Source organism: Sus scrofa, chromosome 6 (assembly GCF_054392235.1).
Source record: "Sus scrofa isolate SSC_HxYL_T2T_F1_AM1 chromosome 6, Sscrofa_HxYL_maternal_Yorkshire_Landrace_v2.0, whole genome shotgun sequence".
Lineage (NCBI taxonomy): Eukaryota > Metazoa > Chordata > Mammalia > Artiodactyla > Suidae > Sus > Sus scrofa.
This window is the reverse complement of record NC_139388.1, coordinates 54945204-54970857: the sequence shown is the minus strand read 5'-3', so window position 1 is coordinate 54970857 and position 25654 is coordinate 54945204. Positions and strand designations below refer to the sequence as shown.

General features: G+C 43.0%; 1 protein-coding gene and 1 long non-coding RNA gene across 2 annotated transcripts in view; one reads left to right on the top strand and one right to left on the bottom strand.

Moving 5' to 3' along the window:
- Positions 1-4364, top strand: part of ZNF112 (zinc finger protein 112) — a 29266-nt gene extending 24902 nt beyond the window's left edge. Inside the window, 1 exon segment of the mRNA NM_001435282.1 lies at positions 933-4364. Within this exon segment, the coding sequence (NP_001422211.1) occupies positions 933-3424 (2492 nt within the window). The 3' untranslated portion in view covers positions 3425-4364.
- A 15756-nt stretch (positions 4365-20120) lies between these two features.
- On the bottom strand, positions 20121-25616 carry LOC110261000 (uncharacterized). The gene is made up of 2 exons (XR_002344683.2): positions 25052-25616; positions 20121-21319 (listed from the first exon to the last, which is right to left on the bottom strand). It is a non-coding gene; the product is annotated as an uncharacterized LOC110261000 (long non-coding RNA).
- Positions 25617-25654: the final 38 nt, after the last annotated feature.

Here is a 25654-nt window from a genome sequence, read left to right as displayed (position 1 = left end):
ATTGAAGATCTGCTATCTGCTTATAATCAGAGCTTTAACAGCTGTGGAACAAGCCATTTCCGCCCAAACACGCCCATCTTCAGCCCTTCCAGTGCCTCAGATTTTCTAAACATTAAAGTACTTTTCCACAAAATGACACATGCCAAAGTCGGCCTTCATTGAGTTTTGTTTGAGGAGTTGCGTTGAGTTACCATGAAACCTACCTGTGCTTTCCTCCCTCAGCCTCCATTATTTCCTGATGTCTTCGGAGTTGAATTCTGTGACAGTGCTTCACATTCTGACCTGCACCATGGCCCTTGAGAGTTGCAGAGTATCTTTTGAAAGGAGTTTTGACTGATAGTGATTTACAGTGACTTCGTAAAGCCTACTGTTCTCATGAAGATAAATAACTCATTATAGTTGGCCATATCATACCTCAAACATAGGTGAAAGATCTGCGTTTACCTTTGTCTGCACAGCATTTAACACACAATCATCTTAGAAACAAAGGCATTACCATGCCATGTGCCAGAGGAAAAAACAGGAAAGGGTACTGTCAGAGTAAAAAGCATTTGTCCTCTTGAAACCGTATTTCCAATCTGAGCCTGTGCCCTTCTGTTTTCTCCTTGGATCTCCAGGCAGCCTGTGATAACCCCATGGTCATGTGTATATGGTTTAACTAGGCCTTTTGAACAGGGCCACCATCTTCGATGTCCAGATTGTGTTGCAAAGCCCTGATTTTGAGGCATAGAGATAACCCAAATTCTGTGGATCCGAAATTATTGTCCTGGTGTGGCCAAAGATGAGCCATTTTCTAGGTATTGTCAGAGGTATTAACATGAATTTTCCTCTAATTTATTGAAGTTTCATGTCATGATCTAAGTCCAAAATCTTGACGTCTCTGATTAAAAGTATTCACTGCACACATATCTGAATTCTCTTTATTCTTATAGGCACCAAGAGTCATCATAGTCTGGAAAGTGTTCAAGAAGTGGGATTAAGCTGCCTTTTTCCCAAAGAGCTTTCAGTGTGGCAGACCTGGCAACAAAGTACCCGTGAGTTAACCAGGTGTCAAGATTCCATGAAACAGTTTCAAGGGAATATTTCTCAGTTGCAAAAACAAGGTGATTCCCCCTGCCAGGTTTGGGCAGGAATACCAATTCAGACTTCTGAAGATGAGAATTGTGTATTGACTCATATAGATGATTCCAATTACATAAAAAATCAAGAATTTCCCTCTTGGAGAGCCCAGCATTCTTGGAGGAAACTGTATCTTACAGAGTCACATAATCATCCATGCAGGTGTCAACAAATTTCCATGAAAAATAATGTGTGTAAGTCTGCCATCAGTTGGCTCTCACATCACAGTGATAATCTGGGTGTCCCCAGAACAGAAAAAAACTATAGCTGCCATGACTGTGGAGAGGATATCATGAAGGTTTCATTGCTTAATGAAGACTTAATTCAAACAGGGCAAAAGCCCTACCCCAGGAATGAGTACCGAAGCGCCTTCAGCAATGACTCTGGCTCTGAAGTTCATCAGCAGTTGCACTTAGAAGGGAAGCCGGATGCATACAGTCCGTGTGGAAAGGACTGTGGTTATAGTTGTGTTCTTTACATTCATCAGAGTGTTCATAGAGGAGGTGATTGTGTTTTGGGGAGTTCACACCTGCAACCCCCTCAGGAAGGACCTGCGGAGGAGAAGCCGTGCAAACGTGAACATGGCGACCTCCATCAGCGCTCCTCCCCTGACGCTTACGAACTCACTCACACAGGAGAGGCTCCCTGTAGATGCAACACTTATGAGAAAGCCTTCAGGCATCGCTTAGACCTTCCTAGTACATGCAGGGTCCATACTGAGGAGGAACCCCAGGAATTTGAGGAGAATGGGAATGTCTTTAATCCGAGTTCTTGTCTTCAAGCCCATCAGAAAATTCACACTGAAGAGAAAGTGTACACAGATGTGGAGTGCGAGACAGGCTGCATTTGTGACCCAGATGGTAACATTCAGCACAGAGTTCATGTGGGAGGGATTCCCTATAATCCTGAGGAGTGTGGTAATGGCTTCAGTCTGGCCTCACGTTTTCAAGACCTTCACATAGTCCACACTAGGGAAGAACCATATAAACATTACGCATGTGGTAACAGCTTCAGCCAAAATTCCTATCTTCAAGATCATCAGAAAATTCACATCAGGGAGAAAACTTATAAAGAGTACGGGAATGGCTTCAACTGGAATTCCAAACATAAGGACCATCAGAGAGTCCACACTGGAGAGAAGCCATACAAATGTAACACATGTGGCAAAGGCTTCAGCCACAGGTCAGTTCTTAATGTTCATCAGAGAGTCCACACGGGAGAGAAACCTTATAAATGTGAGGAGTGTGATAAGGGATTCAGTCGGAGTTCATACCTTCAAGCCCATCAGAGAGTCCACACTGGAGAGAAGCCCTACAAGTGTGAGGAGTGTGGGAAGGGCTTCAGCCGCAATTCATACCTTCAAGGCCACCAGAGGGTCCACACTGGAGAGAAGCCATACAAGTGTGAGGAGTGTGGGAAGGGCTTCAGTCGGAGTTCACACCTTCAAGGCCACCAGAGAGTCCACACAGGAGAAAAACCATTCAAATGTGAGGAATGTGGGAAGGGCTTCAGCTGGAGCTTTAATCTTCAGATTCATCAGAGGGTTCACACAGGAGAGAAGCCCTATAAATGTGGAGAATGTGATAAGGGTTTCAGTAAGGCCTCAACTCTGCTGGCCCATCAGAGAGTCCACACAGGAGAGAAGCCCTACCAATGTGATGAGTGTGGTAAGAGCTTCAGTCAGAGATCATACTTGCAAAGCCATCAGAGTGTCCACACTGGAGAGAGACCTTATATATGTGAGGTATGTGGGAAAGGCTTCAGCCAGAGAGCCTATCTTCAAGGTCATCAAAGGGTCCACACTAGAGTGAAGCCATATAAATGCGAGATGTGTGGGAAGGGCTTTAGTCAGAGCTCACGCCTTGAAGCACATCGGAGGGGCCACACAGGAGGGAAACCATATAAGTGTGAGGTGTGCACGAAGGGGTTCAGTGAGAGTTCACGCCTTCAGGCACATCAGCGGGTCCACACAGAAGGAAGGCCCTATAAATGTGAACAGTGCGGCAAGGGTTTCAGTGGGTTTTCAAGTCTTCAAGCCCACCACAGAGTCCACACTGGGGAAAAACCATACAAATGTGAGGTGTGTGGAAAGGGCTTCAGTCAGAGATCAAACCTTCAGGCTCATCAGAGAGTCCACACAGGAGAGACGCCCTACACATGTGATGCGTGTGGTAAGGGTTTCCGTTGGAGCTCAGGTCTCCTAATTCATCAAAGAGTCCACAGTGATGATAAATTCTATAAAAGTGAAGAGTACAGTCAAGCTTACCCTTCATCAGAGGATCCATACAGAAAGGAAGTTCTGTAAAATGGTCTTCTAGTTGGTCCTCAAGTCCTCAGAGGGGAGCTGAAGTTTTCCATTCACTCGAATTCTTACAGAAAAACAATAATTTCTTTCGTGAGAATGTAATGTTTCTGCCCGACACCGACATTCACAGTCGTCAGGAGCCTGCAGAGCCGAGAGAGCCAACGAGAAGGGTTCCAGAGGGATTTGGTGAGAACTTTAACGTCAGTCATTGTTCCTGAGTTTAATCATTCGCGCCAGGGTTTATAAAGGGTATGGTCAGAATTTTTAACAAAAGTACAGTGATGAGCATCCGTCACGCCGTGTCCACTGGAATGTAAGCTTATGGAGAGAAGGGGCTTCCTGCATTGCTACGTCTCCCAAACCGTGACACTGCACACCTCAGTGTAGGTCCTCAGTACTTTTTGCTAAATGATTACAAGTGTGTAAAGATGTTGTGTTTGAAAATTTATTACGCTACTTCCCCCCCCAAAAAAAAATCATTTTAAACTGGATTTGGAAGAGGAATCCTGCATATGACCCTGATATAAGCACTTCAATACTATTTGAAATACTATTTGAAATGTAGAACATGGGCTGCACTGCAGTCCGAAATTACACGAACTTGGTTCTAACCCTGTGGGGATTGGTTCTCTCCCTTTGTCCCTCATAGACAGGGATGTGCTGAATTTCTTAGCATTTGGTCTCTTTCTCTACAGTCTACTGTCTGTTTCAGTGTAGCTGTGTGTGTGTGTGTGTGTGTGTGTATACCTGTGTGCACTTTAAATGACAGTACAACTGATAAAACAGTGTTTCTGGTTAACTTTGCAAAAATGGAACGCTGCATTTTATATAATTTTTACTCCTGCCCTGTGTGTTAAGGCAGAGTTTTACTGTAATATTTTGAAAGTGTCAGAAATTATTTACCAAGGAAAAATACTTTCTTAATAAATGTCAAAATTACAGTACTTGGTTTTTCAGTCTCCGTATCTGCGTCAAAGTCCTTTTGATCTAAGTTATAGCCCTTGCCCAATTTGCACCCTGTTAGGCAGGATTTGTGACAAGTTTGGAGGACTTTATCAAGTTTTATACCCCCATACTTCTTCCACTCACACAAAGAAAGGAAAAATTCTTGAATTTTTCAAAATATTTTTTCAAACATATTGATTATTAAGATAGGATTTCCTTTTACTTACTAGTCTGTACCTTCAAGAATAATGAATTGTTGTTGGAGGCAGTGAAAAACTCAAGTCTGTTAGAGAAGAGTCGTGTAGTATGTATCAAAATGTAAAGTCTGGAAATTGTAGAATAATAATTTATGATAAAGCACTTTTAACTGAAAAGATGTGTATATGAAGGTAATTTTTAAAATTAGAAATTAATAAGTTTATGGAGTTCCCACTGTGGTGCAGCGGGTTAAGGATCTGGTGTTGTCTCTGAGGGAGCCTGGGTTCAGTCCCCAGCCTGGTGCAGTGGGTTAAGTATCCAGCATTGCTGCAGCTGTGGCATAGGTCGCTGCTACAGCTCAGATTCAGTCCCTGTCTGGGAACTTCCATATCCCACAGGGGTGGCCGAAAAAAGAAAAAAAATACTGAGTTTAGATAAATTTCTCTGTGTTCCTGAAATTAAAAGCTACAGAAAGTATGGAATCAATCTAAAATGACAAAAGGATCATGCATTTGTTTAAAAAACCACAGATTGTGCCTCTTAATAGCCAGTTAAGTCTGTATACATAAACATTCACATATATGCTTAATACTCTGTGAAGGATTACTTACTATCATGTATACAGTGGTTTTCTGTGACAAGCAAAATTTTGGCTTAGTTTCTTTTTGTACTTATTTTTTAAAATTCACAATTAACATTTACTAATTTTACCAAAGCAATAAACTACTGAAATACTGCCCCTTTATAACTAAGAACTCTTAATGGGGTTGCTGTATTTCATTTGATGACATTATGGCCAAAATTAAAGAATAAAACACCTGAAGTTAATTTTCAGAAGTCTTTAGAGGATACCGGTAAATTAGGTGTCCGCAGCTTTTCCTTTCCATAAAATTTCTTTAGGTCTCAAAGCCTATGCAGCCTTAAGTGTCCTAGCACAATTCAGTAGTAGCATAAATTGGAGCCCCATAGTTTTTCTGTCACATTTCCCCCTGTTGGATGAATGGGGTGAACAACACACTGGCTTAACCTGGCTTCCAAATTGCTAGTTCAGTTTTCACAGTATCAGCAGAAATTTAGGGCTTCAAATGAATTTGTCTTTTTTTTTAATTATTATTTTTTGGGGCTGTACCTGTGGCATTTGGAGGTTCCCAGGCTAGGAGTCAAATCAGAGCTGTATGTAGCTCCTGGCCCTGTGCCACAGCCACAGCCACACAGGATCCTTAACCCACTGAGCAAGGCCAGGGATCGAACCTGCATCCTCATGGATGCTAGTCAGGTTCATTTCCACTGAGCTAGGAGGGTAACTCCTCAAATGCATTTCTTTACTGCTATCACTTCCAAGGGAACTTCATGAGAGCTCATGATGGTTGTATCAGTTAGGACGCTTTTGGGTGTAGGTAACAGTGTAACTCAGAGTTGCTTAACCCAAAAATATTTCTCAGTTCCTTTAAATGAAAAGATACAGGAAGGGTAAGACTTGGGTCCGGGCCAGTCAAGGGATCTTTACATTGCTTTTCTTTAATTATCTCGCCTTGGTCCCGTTATGTCTTGGCTTTGATTGGCGGCTGTCTTCAAACACTCGTCTGCAGTTTGCTCATAAGATGACTGTATCGCCTGCTTTTTTGTTTACAGCCCAAGAAATAGCTCTCATTTTTAGTGCTGAGTAGTCCTAGCTCCCAAACTACATCAGGTCTCTGACCTCTGCAGTCGCTACTCAAGACGAAGACTAAGGCAAGAGAAGAAGGGTCAACACTGGTCCCCATAAGAAGGCTACTTGCTCTTCGTGACCAACAGAAGCAGGCCACATAGGGAAAGGGCAAGTGCACAGGGGTGGCCAAGAGCTGAAGGTGGAGCGAGACCATTGAGAAAAACCCTCCAGCACTCCAGCTCCCACCCTTGTATAAGGTGACGTGAGGAAAATCTGAAACAGTTGTACTGCCTGTAACTATTCCAACAGCAGAATCCAGTTTCCTCATAATTCCTGAGCAGACCAATTTGACGCCCACCCTGACATCCCACAAAAAGAGAGGTGCCCAGTTCCAGACAAAATACTGTTTACTTCCATCTCTATTGTTCAATACATAGTATCTTACATTCAATCAAAAATTATAAGATTTAAACAAAACACACAACCCTCTTCCAAGAAACAGCAGCCCAAGCCATATGACCACACTTAGAGACAACCATGTTTTGGAAATAGAAGACTGGTTGCTGTGTTAAATGCTTTCATTAAAAGGGCAGACTGCATGAACAGATGGGGGAAGTTCAGTGGCAATTAATGAAGAATCAAGTGGGAAATGATAGAAAAGAAAATTATAACAAAAGATGATTTTTTAAGAACTCATAAATAGGCTGTGGTGTAAGCCGGCAGCTACAGCTCCAATTCAACTCCTATCCTGGGAACCTCCATATGCCGAGGGTGCACCCTAGCAAAAGACAAAAACAAAAAAACAAACAAAAAAACAAAAAAAAACCATGCAATCTAGAAGACAATAGAATAACATCTTTAACATTCTCAAATAAAATATAATGAATCAAAAATTCCAAGCCTGATGAACAAAATCTTCTTTAAAAGTATGCAAAATAAAGAGATTTTTGGAGTTCCCACTGTAGCACAGTGGGTTAAGAATCCAACTGTAGCAGGTCAGATCACTGCAGAGATGCAGATTTGATCCCGGGCCCTGCACAGTGGTTTAAGGATCCAGCATTGCCACAGCTCTGGCATAGGTCTCAGCTGTGGCTGGGATTCAATCCCTGGCCTGGGAAACTTACAAATATCATGGGTGTGGCCCTAAAAAGAAATAGACATTTTCTTATGAACAAAAGGTAATAGATTATGCTGCTGGCAGATCTGCACTCTAAGAAGTATTGAAGGAGTTTTCTACAGGCTGGAAGAATATCATACAAGGAATAGACTTGGATCTACGAAGAAATAAAGGACTTTAAAAATGGTTAAAATGGAAGTACGTATAAAGTAATTTTTCTCAGTGTTCCCACTGTGGTACAATGGCATCGGCGGAGTCTCTGCAGCACCAAGATGCAGGTTTGATCCCCAGCCCAGCACAGTGGGTTTAAAGGATCCGGCGTTGCCAAAGCTGCAGTGTAGGTTGCAACTTCAGCTCTGATCTGATCCCTAGCCTGGTCCCTCTGTATGCTGAGGGCGAGCAAAAAAGAAAAATAAATACATAATTTCCTCATTTTTAATCATTAGAGGACATACGTCCCTTAAGCAAAAACAGGAGCAAGGTTTTTTAAGTTTGTCATAAGCATACATAAAAGTAAAGTGGCATTCCTGCGGTGGTACAGTGGGCTTAAGGATCTGATGTTCCCACAGCTGTGGCTCAGATTTGATCCCTGGCCTGGGAATTTTCATATGCCATGAGTATAGCCAAAAATGAAAATGAAAGATGATGTCATATACTATGGAATTAACATTATTAGAAGGTATACTGAAAATTATAAGCCCAAGAGCAACCATTTAAAAATTATATTTAAGTGGCATATAACTAATAAGATAGTAGTGGAGATAAAACAGAATTTTAAAGGATAATCCAAAAGCAAATAGGAAAATTGAACAAATAACACATGGTACAAATAGAAAACAATTAGCATGATGGTATGATGGTAGGTTCAAATCCTGTGATCAATAATTACATTAAATGTAAATGTTCTAAACAGACCACTTAAAATAGAGATTGTCAAATTGGGGAGTTCTCTTGTGGGTGCAGCAGGTTAAGGATCTGGCATTCTCACTGCAGTGGCTTGGATTGCTGCTGTGGCATGGATTTGACCCCTGGCCTGGAAACTTCCACATGCCACAAATGTGGCCAAAAAAAAAAAAAAAAAAAAAAGAGAGATTGTCAGATAGGATAAAAAAGCAAGACCCAACTATAAGCTCTATATTTTCTAAAAAATAAAACCCACCCCCACCTTTTTTATTTTTTATTTTTTGGATGTACCCATGGCATGTGGAAGTTCCTGGGTCAGGGATCAAACCTGGGCCACAGCAGCCACCCAAGCTACTGCAGTGACAATACCAGATCCTTAACCCACTGCACCGCAAGAGAAGTCCAGAAACCCTCATAAAGAGATCTATGCAAAAAGTAACAAAACAAGAATAGCCTAAGAAATATTAAAAAATGAAGAACAGGAGTTCCCATCATGGCTCAGTGGTTAACAAATCCGACTAGGAACCATGAGGTTGCTGGTTCGATTCCTGGTCTTGCTCGGTGGGTTAAGGTTCTGGCGTTGCCGTGAGCCATGGTGTGGATCGCAGACACGACTCGGATCTGGCATTGCTGTGGCTGTAGCGTAGGCCGGCAGCTACAACTCCGATTAGACCCCCAGCCTGGGAACCTCCATATGCCAAGGGAGTGGCCCTAGAAAAGACAAAAAAAAAAAAAAAAAAAAAAAGAAGAAGAAGAAGAAGAATGTTCTTAATACAAAAGGCTTGAGGAAACTTTTTGGAGTGATGGAAGTATTCCGTATCTTGATTTTGATGGTATATATGTTAGTCAAAATTCACACAACTATATACTAAGAAGAGTAAATATTATCATTACAAATTACACCTCAGTAAACTGACTTGAAATTAATACTGAAACATTGCAAATAAAATTGTACAGAAAAACTCACCATGTAAGTGAAATTCTTTGAATACTCAAACTCACCACCTACATACATACTGTAAATACTTTGGCCTCATGTAACATAGTATATAATATTTTTTCAAAACTAGGATTATACCATGCATACTATTTTCTAATTTTTTTAACCTATCAATATGTTGAAAACCTTTACCCTATCAACACATTCATCTGCTACATCCTTTTAAGGGCTACACAATGTCCCACTATTTGTATGAATTATTTACTTCACTTATTTCCTACTGATGAATGTTGGTCACTCTTCTAAAATTCGTGAAAAATTGAGAACCACAAAGTTCATATTCTTTCCATTCTATTACCTCCTGTGCTAACACAAAGTAATCAATTTTCATGTCAGAATCACACGAATCAACATGTTATTAATGATTCAAAGGAAATAAGCAAAAGTCATACAGTACAACTTTCCTTTCACGTGGGGATAGGGCAGCCGTTCTAAGTAATCCCCCACATCTCAGGGGCTTAATACAATAGAACTTTCCTTCAGGCTAACTTGAGGGAGCTTCAGGCTGGTTGAGTTCAGGGAGGGGGCTCCTGGTTACCAGGCACCCTCCACAGGATAAGTCAGGGACCCAGGCTCTGTCAGTCCTGTGGCTCTACCCTCCTCAGGGTCCTTTCCATGCCATTGGCAAACAAAAAGAAAAGATCAAACATGGGAAGTTTTTCCTGGGCCAGGCTTGCAAATGATGCCCAAGGCTTCCCTTCACGACCCACTGGCCTGAACTGACTCATGTGGCCACACCTAACTGGAAGGGAAGCAGTCCAGCCCCGGAGAAGTGGGTTTGGAACAGTCAGTCAATGGCTGCTGTACCTGGAATTCTATTTTTAAAATAAAATTAAATGGACACACTAAATAGTGGATTAGATACAGTTTATACTCTTCTGTCTCTGTGACTCACAGTTCTAAGGAGTTAAATAGCCCAGTAATCTGAGCTTCTTCTCTAAGCTAAGCAACGTGTCTTAAATTCAACCCATATGTGGTCAGTGTTCCGAGAACAAATGGACAAAGCCTGGATATCGAATTTTTGGTGGGAACTTTTGAAAGCCAAGATTGAAGCTTTCAGCTAATTTTTTTTTCCTCCTCGCAGCATGTGGAGTTCCTGGTCGGGGGGGTCAGATCCCAGCCACAGGTGCAGCCTATGCCACAGCCATGGCAATGCCAGATTCTTAACGCACTGTACCAGGCCGGGGATTGAACCTATGTCCTGAGGCTCCTGAGACGCCACCAATCTCGTGACACCACAGCGGGAACTCTCCATTTCAGCTAATTTAGCGCTTCTCCTCACGCTACAGGACTCCCGGAACACAAGTAGAATTCTAGAAAATGAAAGCAGGAAAAGACAAGACATCACTCCTTGCCAAAAGAAATTTCCCCTGAGATATCTCAAAAAAAAAAAAAAAAAAAAAAAGCTATTCTGTAGCCTTCTGTTCTAGTTATTCAGGTCCTAGGGGATGGCATGGCCTTCAGGAAAATAAGAAAAGTGAAAGAATAAGATCTAAAAGCCTGAGCAGGAGTTCCCGTCGTGGCGCAGTGGTTAACGAATCCGACTAGGAACCATGAGGTTGCGGGTTCGATCCCTGCCCTTGCTCAGGGGGTTAACGATCCGGCGTCGCCGTGAGCTGTGGTGTAGGTTGCAGACGTGGCTCGGATCCCGCGTTGCTGTGGCTCTGGCGTAGGCCGGTGGCTACAGCTCCGATTCAACCCCTAGCCTGGGAACCTCCATATGCCGCGGGAGCGGCCCAAGAAATAGCAACAACAACAACAACAACAACAACAAAAGACAAAAAGACAAAAGACAAAAAAAAAAAAAAAAAAAAGCCTGAGCAGCTAGTAAGAATCTTCTAAGAGTCCAGGATAGGGACCTGAGGTGTCTGGAAGGTGAGAAAAGAGGAAAGGGCAACTTGGGAAGAAGGACATGCGAGGAAATCATACAGGTGAGTGAGACCCAGCAGTCCAGCCAGTTTAATGTTCTCACCCTTCCCTTGCAGCCCCCCAACTAACCTGGGTGGGGCTGGCAACAGTGATGTCAGGGGTTATTCCTTCTCCCTCAACTGTGCCTTGGTAGCACACGTGCTTTTCTTCAAAAAGAGGTGTTCCTTTGGGGGCTCAGTATCCATGAGGATTCCGGTTCAATCCCTGGCCTCATTCTTTGGGTGTGGTATAGGCTGCAGTTGAAGCTCCGATTCGACCCCTAGCCTGGGAAATTCCATATGCCGAAGGCGCAGTCCTAAAAAAAAAAAAAAAAAAAAAAAAAGGCTATATTACCAAGTTTCAGGAAATTTTGGATTTGCTTTATTTCTCCTAATATAGTGTTCCCTTTTTCATGAAGTGGACACATCCGGATAGTGCAAATGAAAAAAATCAGGCTGAGGGAGGTGAAGATGGCCACTTCAGGAGTTCCCAGCTGTGGCTCAGGGGGTTAAGAACCCCACGAGTATCCATGAGAATACTGGCCTCGCTCAGTGGGTTAAGGATCTGGCGTCGCAGTGGTGTAGGTCGCACAAGGCCCAGATCTGGTGTAACAAAAGATGACTGCTTCATTTCACAACAATAGCAGAATTTAAACTAAGTGGGCTATGATTACTTGAGGTTTTGCTGTACATTTTTCCAATAATGAAAAAGAGTGGTAGAGTCCCCTGTTTCCATCAGATTCCACATCAATAAAGATTTTGCCACATGGCTTATATTTCCTCCTTCTTTCTCTTCCTTCCTTCTTTCTTTTTTCCCTGAGATACTTTAAGTGCTTTTTCCAGTTCCAGCTCTCTGAAGTCCTTCTCTCACTTTCTGGCTGGAACGGGGTAGGTGCCACCTCTTGGCTGACTTTCACTGAGTCAGTTTAGGGATAGTAGTCAGCAGGGCTCCACCTCACAGTCTCCAAAACTCTCGGTCGGAAAGGGATGGTAGCCCCTCATTAGTGCAGGCCAGGAATGGAGAACAAGGCTCTGCCCACAGGCTCCAGAACAGCAGGGCTGAGGGAAGAGGGGAAGGAGAGCAGCCGAAAGAGAATACACTGAGTCAAAAGGTTCTGCCCTTGGAGGGTGGCGCACGTGCGCGAATGCATGCGCGCACACACAGACCTCACCTTCCTCGAGGCCTGGTTGGTGTTCCTAGCCGGTCGCCGTCTTCTTCCCCCCTTTTCAGAATTCTATTCGTTTCCCTGTGCTTTTTTGTGTGTGTAGGGATTTTACTTGTTCATAGAAGGAGGAAGAGGGTAAGATATGCTCTGTTGTTTGGCACTGGAAGTCCACTGCTATCCTCTTTAAACTTCAGGAGATGGATATGTCTCTTGCTGGTTTACAGCATCTATTCTTTTCCGATATATTATTATTTTTTTCTTTTTTGGCTGTTCCATGGCAAATGGAGTTCACCCGCAAGGGATCAGATCTGAGCCACAGCTGCCCTCTGGATCCTTAACCCTCTGTGCGAGGCCAGAAATCAAATCTTTGTCCCAGTGCTCTGGAGACACTACCCATGCCATTGCACCATAGCAGGAACTCCCCATTATATGTATTTAATATATATGTCCCTTAAAGTATGGCTTTGGCTACATCTAATAAATGTTGGCATGTATTTTTATTACCTCAAAATTCAAATATATTCCATATTTCACTGAGCACATCTGTTGAGCTTTTGTAGGTCAAGAATCCATGTTTAAGGAGTTCCTGTCATGGCTCAGCAGAAACGAATTTGACTAGGATCCATGAGGATACAGGTTCGATCCCTGGCCTCACCCATTGGGTTGAGGATCTGGCATTGCCCTGAGCTGTGGTGTAGGTTGCAGACATAGCTCAGATTTGGTGTTGCTGTGGCTGTGGTGTAGACCAGCAGCTACAGCTCTGATTAGACCCCTAGCCTGGGAACCTCCACATGCCGCATGTGCGGCCCTAAAAAAAAAAAAAAAAAGGAATCCATGTTTAAGATTGGTGTTCTTAATTTATAGATATGCTACAATTGTCTAGTAAGGATTTCCTTACTGATTTCTAGCTTTACTGTACCTCATCCAGATAACATAATTTATATTATTAAAGCATTTTGAAATTTTCCATTTATGCTTTACAGTCCAACATATGCTAAAATTTTGTGAACATTCTATATGTACCTGAATAGATGTGTATTCCACGTAAAATTCGATCAAATTTCCTAGCAGTGTGAAATCTTCTGTATACTTACAGTTTTGTTTTTGTTTGTTTTACTGTGTGCGTGTGTTCTGTTTGATAATCAGTATTTCTCTTTCAATTCTTCCAATTAAAAATATTTGAGGATATTTACTACATGCATATAAATACATATTTGTGTTACATTCTTAGATCATTCAATATTTTTGTCCATATGACATATCCCTTAGCAGTTCCAGCATAGTTTTTTGAGGTTAAAATTTACTTTGCGCATTATTGATGTGGTAGTTTTTAATGTTGGGATAATTTGTAGTCAAGGATGATATTGCCTTTCTTTCACAGAGAATGTGCTTTTCTCCTGCCACTTGGCCGCAAGGCCATTAACAATTCAGGATTACCTCAGTACCTTCTCTTGGGATAGAAATGATCTGGAGCTGAGCTGAAAGTCTCCTTCTCTTTCCAGTCTTACACTGAGGGTGCATTGCTTTGGAGTCCTCTACATGAAACAGCTGAAGGAAAATTTGGATGACAGATCCAGGAAGCTGTCAGGCAAATCAAGTATGTGGGAATCCTACATGACAACAATTTCTGCAATAGGGCAATGAGATGCAAGAGAGTCATGAGACTTACACAACAATCATGCAATAAATGGACAGGTTTTGATATTGATTCACAAAAACCAAGTGTAAAAGACTTTTGAAAGAATTTGGAACTTCAAATAAGGATAGGGTAAATTAATATTAATGAGATATTTTTAGTTTTGTTCAGTGTGATAATATTATTGTGGTTATACAAGTAAATGTCCTTATGTTTTTGAGAAATATATGAAAATATTTGGGGGATAAATGACAGATGTCATGGATTTGACCTTCATTTCAGTAATAAAAAAAAAGAAAACATGAGACAACCAGATCAACATATTAATAATGTTTAATCTGGAAGATGAATATGCACACTTAACTTTTTTCTCCAGTGTTGTTTCTTAAAGTTTTGGTAATAGAATATTTTGTTCTTGCCAAGGAGAAAAGTAGACAGGACAACCTTTCTGGGTTTTGTTGGTAGGCATTTTTTTTTTTTTGATGGTGGTAATTTCTGCTCTTCCACAGTTTTTCTAGACTTGAGCCCATATCTCACAGGATAAATCATAGCCTCTCTGATTTTAATTGGCTAGTGGAATAATAAGGCATGTTACTAATTATTGGATTTACTGTGAAAATAGCAGGTTGGTAGTAGGTGATGTGATATCTAAAGATCAACTCAAAGAAGAAACATTCTCAACATTTTATATAGGATTTAGCCCTTTCAGTATTGCAGTGTTTACTGCAATTCCCTGCCAGTGCAACCTCCATCCACTTTATTATTATTACTATTATTATTATTATTATTTTAATCTTTTTTTGGTCTTTTTAGGGCCACACCCATGGCATAGGGAAGGTCCCAGGCTAGGGGTCAAATCGGAGCTGTTCCGGCCTACACCACAGTCACAGCAACTCCAGATCTGAGCTGTATCTGTGACCTATACTACAGCTCATGGCAATGCTAGACCCTTAATCCACTAATCAAGGCCAGGGATCAAATCTGTGTCCTCACGGATATTAGTTAGGTTTGTTACCAATGAGCCACCACAGGAACTCCCCCATTCACTTTTAAAGTGAGCATTTAAAACTGAGGATATAGTTCCCTGTGCTATACTATAGGACCTTATTGTCAATACTGGAAGTTTTTGATGCTTCTGTATTATGATGTGATGAACACTTGCCTTTTTGCGATTTCTTGGTACTTTGGAATCAATAGATCACGGCAGTTAACATGTTAAGAGTTCTAGATGCATCCAGGTACACGCTGAACAAAGGCAATTCAGTCAAGGTAACACTGAGATCTTGTGTTCCTTAATTTTTTTGTCCAGTGCAGTTCAGGTCAATCCTCTTTCAAGATCTCCACTTTTAACCCACATATCGCTCCCACACTATGAAGCGTTTTTTTTTTTTTTCTTTCTGTACTTCAAGCTTCATTTTTTCTCTCCTATATAAGATGTTTCCTTGACGACCACTTACTAGTATAGTTATATAAGAAAGGAGGGACAAGTGAGAAAAAGAAAAGGAAAGACAGGAGTTCCTGCCATGGCACAGAATCCAGCTGCAGTGTCTTGGGTCACTGCGGAGATGCAGGTTCAATCCTTAGCCCAGTGCGGTGAGTTAAAAGATCTGGTGTTGCCACAGCATACGTTGCATCTGTCGCTGGGATTCAGTCCCTGGCCCAGGAATTTCCATATGCCATAGGTGTGGCCATAAAATTTTAAAAAATAATAAAAGAAGAAGAAAGAAAAGAGAAGACTGGTCTCAATCAGCAGCACAGAATTCATCCAAACTGAACCCAATTATTCATAACACCAAAAGTTCACTTAGCCAGAAGTACTACCAGGCTACCCCTCTGGAAACCAGTCTAGAAGATTCAGAATCTAGAAGAAGACACTTCTGGCCAGGCAAACGCGTCAGTGGCACTCAGTTAACCAGAGCTCTGGTTTTTTTTGGAGACATTTGTGCTTGTGAGACACTTTTTGGAGACACTTGTCTGTGAAATATTTTCCCCTCGAGTTTCCTGGGAAATTTAATGAGGTACTCAGAATAGTAATCCACATTTCCGCTCTGGAAGATGAGGCTGTAATCATTGGACTCCTAAGGCAACTGTAAGTGGTGTCCAGGCTCTCCCCACGGCTGCAAGCACTTTTGCCCCAGGCAAGCAGGACCGTGGACAGCGCTCTCCTTCGCCATTCTGGGAAGCAAGACTCAAGAGCTCCAAGTACCCGCATGCACTTCCGCTTCGAGGGGCGGGGCTGTGCATGTTGTCCTCCTGGGGCATTCTGGGAAGTGTAGTCCAGGGACTCCGTGTAGTCTCAGGTACTTCCGTTCCCAAAGGGCCTGAGAAATGCTGATCCAGTGCTCCCGGTAGCTGTAGGCACCTCCGGCACAGGTGGACGTGGTTATGACCCGGTTGTCAGTTTTGCATCCCGCAACCCTGCCGAATTTCTTCGACCTGCTCTTGAAGCAACAACCCGTTGTTGGTTTAAGGGGGAAAATGGATGTTTGAGGTGTAAGGATGGCTGGTTTAGCTCACTCTGGCGAGTCGTCTGGAGTTTGGAGAGTTTATTTCCCTGAGTTGGGCACAGGCCATGGTTGCAGTCTTTCCAGCACTCGGCTCCCTCAACTCGATTCCCCCACCTGTCAGCCACTTCCTGGCAGTATAAAATTGGGCAAGTTACTTAGTCTCTCTGTGCTTCTATTTGTTCATCTGTAAAATAGGTTGATAATAGTATCTTCCTAATAGCGTTGGAACGTCCCCTGTGATTTATTTGGGCAATGGTGATATTTCACAGCCTTCTTTCCCTTCCCAGCCCTGACTTCACAAAAAGGACTTCACCAAAGTGGAGGGAGTGAGTGATCCTGTAACTCCTGGTGCAGGCCCTGCCGTGAGTAGGTATTAACATTCTTTTTCTGTAAAGATATTCACATAAATCAGAGAATATGTAGGATGTGTATTTATCTGGTTGTGAGCGATGCCAGTAATTAAGCCTTAGTTGTTAATTTCCAGTTTAAGGGCTTTATACAAATTACATTTAGGGTGGCACTATGAAAAGTGTATTTACTATTAAACAATAGTAATACTTTAAAAAATTACTTTAAAACGTTTATTAACCTATTTTTAGAAAATAAACCTCTAACAACTAGCTTTATGAGAAAACTGTACGTCCAAAAAGAAATTTATTTATTTTTTGTCTTTTTGCCTTTTCTAGCCACAGCAATGCAGGATCCCAGCCGCATCTGCAACCTACACCACAGCTCACAGCAACGCCAGATCCTTAACCCACTGAGCAAGGCCAGGGATCAAACCCGCAACCTCATATTTCCTAGTCAGATTCGTTAACTGCTGCACCACGACAGGAACTCCCCAAAAAGAAATTTAATGAGAAGAGTAGCAATGTTTTATATTTTTGCCAATCTTTTAATTCTTGAATTTTCTTAAGAAAATTAGCTAGATACTTACATCTTCTGCTTTATCGTGTGATGGTTTTGGCTGAAGTAATGGAGAAAATCCAGCCTCCCATAGTTATAGTTAGAAAGGAAAGAATTATTAGACTTTACAGATAACATTCTCCTTTGAAACTGTTCCCAGGTTCAACAGGAAATAATTTCTTAGGGTTATTGCAATGTAGAATCTGAAACCACATCAGAGTACTTTTTTGTACTCTGTTACATGAAAATACTTGGGTCTGTCCTGTACTTTGAGTCTTTTATCCATTCAGGGTTTTGTGAAATTATGCATTGTTCATTTAGAAAATATTTATGGCCAAGTTTTTCAGACCTTTCACATATTGACAAGTTTGATTTCACAATATTTTTAAAAATGACATTCATCAGGCCCACCACCCATCTCCTCAAAAATGGTCTGTCTCAGAGTTCCCCTGTGGTGCAGTGGGTTAAGGATCCAGCATTGTCACCACAGGGGCTTGGGTCGCTGCTGTGGCTTGGGTTCCATCCCTGGCTCAGGAATTTCTGCATGCCATGGGAGTTGCAAAAAAAAAAAAATGTTCTGTTTTAAAGACCTTAAATCTTTAAGCACTGGGAACCGGTCAAGCTCTCAGTGATACAAATTTTCCAAAATTCTGATACTTTCTTGAAAGCATAAATTTTTGTCATGGGCAATAGATGCTGCCAGTAATTTTCTTTGAAGTGACAGGCTCATTTCTGAAAGTTCTTACAAATACCTAGATCTGAGCAACCATGCTTTGTCAGTTGTTCTTTCAAAAAAGGGGTGTTCTCTGGGGAAGAAATACCTTGTTTATCCGGTAAATCCAAAACCAGCCACTACTGCCTTTTCTTGGGACAGCGATTGGATCAGCAGTAAGTTAGCATTTTATCAAAGACGTTACAAGGACATGTGTTCAAGGATTGATATGCAGTAAGTTAATGATTTTTCCTCTTTGATCAAATACATTTTTATTTTTTTGCCTGTGGTATACAGCAGCTTGATGTGGGATCCGAGTTCCCCAGACGAGGGATTGAATGCAGACTGCTGCAGTGAAAGTGTGGAATCCTAACCACTAGATGACCAGGCAGCTCCTGCTCAAGTGCATTCTTTTTTTTTTTTTTTTTGCTTTGCTTTTTTTAGGGCCGCACCTGTGGCATATGGAAGTTCCCAGGCTAGGGACTGAATCGGAGCTACGGCTCTCAGCCTACACCAAGGCCACAACAACAGGGGATCTGTGCCATGTCTGCGACCTACACCACAGCTCATGGCAATGCCAGATCCCTGACCCGCTAAGTGAGGCCAGGGATCAAACCCACATCCTCATGGATGCTAGTCAGATTCACTTCAGCTCCACCGCAATGGGAACTTCCTCAGGTGCTTTCTTAAGTGTACCTGTCACCATTTTTACAGTTGTGACTCAGCAGTAACAAACCTGACTAGTATTCATGACGACTCGGATTCAGCCCTTGGCCCCCCTCATTGGGTTAAGGACCCCACATTGCTGTGAACTGTCATGTGGGTCGCAGACGACGCTTGGATCTGGCATTGCTCTGGCTGTGATATATGCTGGCAGCTACAGCTCCGATTTGACCCCTAGCCTGGGAACTTCCATATGCTAGGAGTGTGACCCTAAAAAGAAAAAAAAAAGCCCCCCAAAACAAACAAAAAAACTAATTCAAGTAAACAGTCAAAATGCAGAAGACCAATGATACCACAATTCATGATCCAGTTTGGTCTTATCCTCCTGTTCTCTCCCGGGCCTTTGTTCTTGGAGTGGGAAGATTTTGGGGCTGATCAAGGAAAACAATAATAACCAGGATGTGGCAGCAGCACCCAATGAGGTTCATTGGGGTGGTGCTTTGACAGGAAGCATCTGTGACCTTCCAGAGACTGCGGTGTGTGGCCACCGCCGTTGAGGAGAGAAGGAGAGGGCAAAGGAGCGCCCATGGGAAGGTGGGGATTGGAGAGGGGGCTTATGGGTCTAAGTGGTGTCACTGGGCAGTACAGGGTGGAGTCTTGGGGTCACAGGACTCTGAAAGGCAGTGGATGTTTAGGGTCTATCTCCAGGGTTGCTAGCAGATGTTGGATGCAATTTTGCAGAGTATACAAAATAAGCAGGCTCCAAATGACTAAAAGTGTGCTTATTGGTGATATACTAAAATAATTGGATATATGAAGATTTCCATTTGGCACCAGCAGGTTTTGCAGGGGTTGCTGCTTCCAGATGATGCGGGAGTAGTTGGAATAAGCACATAATCAGAGGTCACCTTGGTCCTAAGAAATAATATTGCCTGCCAATCCTCAAACAAAAAAAAGTTGCCGCAGTCATCAGCGATTGTGGTCAACTCCTAGGGTGAGCTGGTGAGGCCTGAGGGAACTCAGGAAGGAAACAAGCACCTGCCGTCCAGTAGCCCTCAGACCAAAGCCTCTCCCAACCATGAGGCCCGAGGCAACTCAGGACCTAGAGAAGAAAAAAAAAAAAAAAATAGGATTCTGGCCCCAGAAAGCAGAGGTGCTTACCAAAGGAATGATTTCAGTGAGCCTAGACCTTGCATCTCCCCATCCATAGAAAAGTGCTAAATTCCTTACCTTGAGATAACTAGTTTCCTTTTATTAAAGTAATCTTTGTGTCCTCCTGTGGTGCAGCAGGTTAAGGATCCAGCGTTGTCACTGTGGTGGCCCAAAAAACCCACCGTGGTGCTGTGGTCCACGCACGGGTTGGAAAAAAGAATTTTCCAGACTCAGAGCAGGGTGAAGAAGAGGCAAGTTTATTGAGGCAAGAAAGAAATGCTGTTAACACAGGGGGCCAGCTTCCTGCTGATCAGGGAGCGCTGATCCCGACCCTGAGGGCCTGGTGTGCCTGGTTGAGTACCTGGTGTGCCTGGTCATGTCTGTTTGTTTGTTTGTTTTGTTTTTTTTGCCACACCCTGCAGCATAGGGAGGTTTCCAGGCTAGGGGTCAAATCAGAGCTACAGCTGCTGACCTACACCACAGCCACAGCAACTCAGGATCCGAGGTGTGTCTGTGGCCTACACCGCAGCTCATGGCAACACTGGATCCTCAACCCACTGAGCGAGGCCGAGGATTGAACCTGCAACCTCATGGTTCCTAATCAGATTTGTTTCCCTGCACCACAACGGGAACTCCTGGTCTTGTCTGTTTTTGTAGCCCGAAGACAGAAGCGAGAGAAGAGATGTCTTACCATACACCTGTTGACCTGATGATTGGTTGGGGAAAGATGGGGTCATCCAGTACTCTTGCTGGTTGGTTGGCGGTATGTAGGGCCGCTATAGTGTCAGGGTGAGGAGTGGGCCATGTACCTGTCCTAGTAGGGGCTTAGGAAGGAGTACTCCTGGTTGCTGAGGCAGGGGTGGCAGGGGGAGTGGGGACTCAGGAATTTTGTAACAATTATGAAACAGGTGGGATGATAAGGGTCTGGTAATTCTTATCCTGGCCAGAGGCTTTTTGAGTTTTATCTCCTTGGAGAGGCCTTGAAGCCCCACAAGTGGGTTCAAGTCCCAGTCTGAGTTGTGCGGGTTCAAAACCAGGTTCAGTATACCAGAGAAGAAACTCGATTCATTGATCAGGGAATGGCCAAGGGGGCATCATGCTCTAAAAGCACCTTCTCCCCACAGGGAGGGGGGTAAGGGAACTTTAAGAGTTAGAGGCAGGCAGGTCCTTAGGGCTCTAGGAAATAGGCAGCCAGGGGCAGCTGGTGCATGTGCAGTCTTCTGTGCTTCTCTACAAATAGCAGGAGTTGTGCCTGGCAGAATACAAGTTGCCCACCTTGGGTGGCAGTCTTAGCGTGGTAATGAAGCAAAGGGAACTCTGGGACACCTCCACGTCTCATCTGTGCAGGCACATTCCTGTGGTCAGGTCAGCTGGTTCAGGGCGATTGATCACTGCCTATATCTTAAAGCACAGCTTCAAAACATCTCTGGTGCTTCTGAAACAGACACAGAGACAGAGAGGCGTTCTCTTGTGGTGCAGTGTAAGGATCCAGCACTGTCACTGCAGGGGCTCCAGTAACTGGCTCTCCTCTCTAGATTTCCCTGTTCTCCCGAATTTCGGACCGCTAATTCATTCTCCCCACATTGTCCGCTTGCTGATGGACTTTATACATGTGAGTACACCTGTGTCTAGTTAATGGGAATTACCTGTTTTGCCACTGGTCAGATGGAAAGCCTCCATTATATTTTTTAATTTGGCAGTCATCTTGATCTGAAAAGTATCTTTCCTATTTTGAGGTTAATCCTGTTTAATATGCAAAACTACAAAAGAATTATTACTCTTATGGAATCAAACTTGGGTCCGCTTGCCCACATAGTAAAGCCAATCTCCTAACACCAGGTCGTGGTGAAGGAAAGTGTAGCGTTTACTGCAGATGACCAAGCAAGGAGTCCAGGTAGCAAGTGTTTAAGAGACCTGATGGCTTTTGGGGAAAGATTTTTAAAGACTGGGTGAAGGAGGGGCTTTGTGGGGTGTGGGATCAGCTCGCGGACAGCCTTCTGAGTGATTCTGGGTGGGGTAATCAGGAGGTGACATCATCACCTTTCTGGTTCCACCTGGTTTGGGGTCTACATGCTTGTGGGCAGCAGACAGTTTTTTTCCACCTGGTGGGGGTTTCAGTATCTGAAAGCTTCGCCAAGGATGTGGCTCAGACTCATGTCTGTAGCCCTTAAGGAGGAACTAAAGGTCTTGGACTTTGTTCAGTGGCTAAACTATTATTATTTTGTCTTGCTCAACTGTCTTCCTTTCTCTCTATATTTTCTCACTTCTCTGATTAAATTTACTCTTTGGAATTTGGGAAAGGCCTAGGAAGCAAAAGTTGTTTTATGGACAAAGAGCCGGGCAAAGGACATGGGGGTGTGGGGGGGTGTCTGTTCCAAAAAGGCGCTATAGGGTTCTGCTGTGTTACTCTTTTTATATTTTATTTATTTATTTATTTATTGCTTGATTTTTAGGGCCACACCTGTGGCAAATGGAGGTTCCCAGGCTAGGGGTCAAGTCAGAGCTACAGGTGCCAGCCTTCACCACAGCAATGCCGGATCTGAGCTGCTTCTGCGACCTACACCACAGCTCACGACAAAGCCAGATCCTTCACCCTCTGAGGGAAGCCAGGGATGGAACTCGAATCCTAAGGGATCCTAGTCAGGTTCATTAACTTCTGAGCCAGGAGGGGAACTCCCCGTTTTAAAAAAATTTTATGGCCACCCCACTTCCTGGGCTAGCGATTGACTCCAAGCCACAACTGCAACCTATGCCACAGCTGACAGCAATGCCCGTTCCTTTAACCCACTGCACCCAGCTGGGGATCAAGCCTTCATCTTCACAGTGACTCAAGCCACTGAAGTCAGATTCTTAACCCACTGTGCCACTGGGTTACTTTTTGGCAAGATATTTTATTTTTTGGCAAAATCCTTTAACCCGATTCCTTAAAATGGTTCTTTCTTTAAAGACTGGTTGTTTTGATTTGTTTTTCCACATATTTATTGTTTTGTTTTTTTCCTATTCAGAAGTGCTTTGCCCACGATTTTTTTGGCTTCTGTTGGTTTTTGTTCACATCTTTCCAGTTCCACCTCTGAAGCAGTCTTTTTGTCAAAAGAGATGAACTTTAATCAAGCCTTTAGGAGTTCCCATCGTGGCTCAGTGGTTAACGAATCTGACTAGGAACCATGAGGTCGAGGGCTCGATCCCTGTCCTTGCTCAGTGGGTTAAGGATCCGGCGTTGCCGTGAGCTGTGGTGTAGGTCACAGACACGGCTTGGATCCCGAGTTGCTGTGGCTCTGGTGTAGGCCAGCGGCTACAACTCCGATTGGACCCCTAGCCTGGGAACCTCCATGTGCCATGGGAGTGGGCCTAGAAAAGGCCAAAAAAAAAAAAATCAAGCCTTTAGATTTAAATTTTACTTTATAGAAAACACACAAAATAGAAGAAATTATTTAATGATATGAAAAATAAACAGAGAAATTCCGAGTGTGGAGCATTATGAAAACAGTCCTGACTCCTCAACAGGTCAAAGGTCTGTAAAAATAAGTGGTCAGATAATAGTCAAGGATTAACACACCCGAGTCAATGAACAAATAAAATAAATGAACTCTGTGGCCATTAATTTGAACAAACTAGTTATGAAGGATTTTTGAGGAAGATTTAAATAGGGATCGGGCATTAGGAAATATTAAGGAATTAGTGGTATTTTATTTGATGTGATGATGGTATTGTGGTTTTGAAAGACTATTTTTATTTCTTAAATACTTAACATTTAGGGGTGAAAGATATGATGTCAGATTTCTTTGAAAAGTCTACGGTAACCAAAAGAAAAAAAACAGCGATAGATGAGTTAAATGGTTAAAATTAGTGTTAAATTGAATTTGGGATATAAGTATACGGGGCCCATTTCACTATTCTACTTTTGTCTGTTTTTGAAAACTTTCATACTAAAAAGCTACAAAATATAATCCCCTGCCTAGGAGAAGAATCATGGCCTCCTGGTTCACTTGGCTTATTCAGTCACAAGACACTTTATTTTATTTATGTCAGGAGCGGCATAGAAGTATATAATGAAATATCTGAAGCCAAACTTGAATTCAAAAGCAATTCAGGATTTTTATGTATGCGCACACCACAATATTTTCTTTTCTTTTTTTTTTTTTTTTTGTCTTGCTATTTCTTTGGGCTGCTCCCGCGGCATATGGAGGTTCCCAGGCTAGGGGTCCAATCGGAGCTGTAGCCGCCCGCCTACGCCAGAGCCACAGCAACGCGGGATCCGAGCCACGTCTGCAACCTACACCACAGCTCACAGCAACGCCGGATCGTTAATCCACTGAGCAAGGCCAGGGATTGAACCCGCAACCTCATGGTTCCTAGTCAGATTCGTTAACCACTGCGCCACGACGGGAACTCCCACAATATTTTCTTAAATTTGGGATTTCCCGTCGTGGCTCAGTGGTTAAAGAATCCGACTAGGGACCATGAGGTTTTGGGTTCGATCCCTGGCCTTGCTCAGTGGGTTAAGGATCTGGCGTTGCCCTGAGCTGTGGAGTAGGTCGCAGATGCGGCCCGGATCCCGAGTTGCTGTGGCTGTGGTGTAGACCAGTGGCTACAGATCCGATTAGACCCCTAGTCTGAGAACCTCCATATGCCGCAGGAGTAGTCCTAGAAAAGGCAAAAAGACAAAAATATATATGTATTTTTTTTCTTAAATTTCCTTCAGTGGAGCTGCTTTCCTTTGCCTAGACAACCATTTTTTAAATGAAATTCAAGATATTTATCTTTTATTGGCCAATCAATGTGTATATATAGCCTTTTTGCAAGTTCTTGGGAATATTGGAAGGAACAACTCTTTCTACAAAAACACTGTCAAGAGCCCTTTGGTGCCTTGCCGAGTAAAGGGAGCAAAGGAGTCAAAACACTATTCCAGTCCCTCCCCTTTCCCCAAGACACACAGCTTGGACAGCTTGGACACAGAAATTCAAGGCTTCCTACTGACCTACCTTCCCTCCCACGATTTACTGTGTACCTTAACACGGTATTATTACATATTATTAGCATACTTTAACTACTCCAGGAGATTCCTACTCAAGCAAATTGATTGTTTATTAGATGGAACTTTCACAGGCACCCATCAGGTCTTCCATCTCCTTAAAGTATCTACAGTTTGCACCTGTAGGTACCTCACCTGTAAATCCTTGCTGTTCCACCAATCCTGCCCAGCAACGTCAAAACCGTCACGCAATCCCAATCAAGCCTTTTGCATTTAAAAACCCGCCTTAAGCCAAACTTCTAAATCTCAGTCAGTCCCAACGTCGTCTTCCTGTCTCCGCCGACACTTTGTCAAGGTGCTTGAAGCTCGGCAGAGGTGGCGTTTTCCCTTACAGCAGTAGGCAATAAACTGCGTTTTTGTCTAACAGTTTTCATCGCTGATATTTGGAAAACCGGCTTTGGAAACAAGTTTGAAAGCCAGCGTTAAATTCTGTGTTAAGCAGCTCAGCCTAGGTCACTTTTACGTTTCCCATTTTTGTTTACCCTTTGCCTCTGCTAAAAATGTTGGGTTTTTATTTTCGTAGTGCAAGCCTCACTTTTCTCTCTTATACAGCGAATTTAAAAAATTTGTAGCTACTTTTAACCCGGAAAACTGCCTGCTTACATTATTTTCTCGTGACTTTAGGAAATGAATAAAACGAAAAGAAATTCTGACAGTTTCAGCACCGGAGAACTGACTCTAAATCCGAATCGGCTCTTCTGCCAAAACCAAGACAGCTGGTGGGAAGTGCGGTCACCC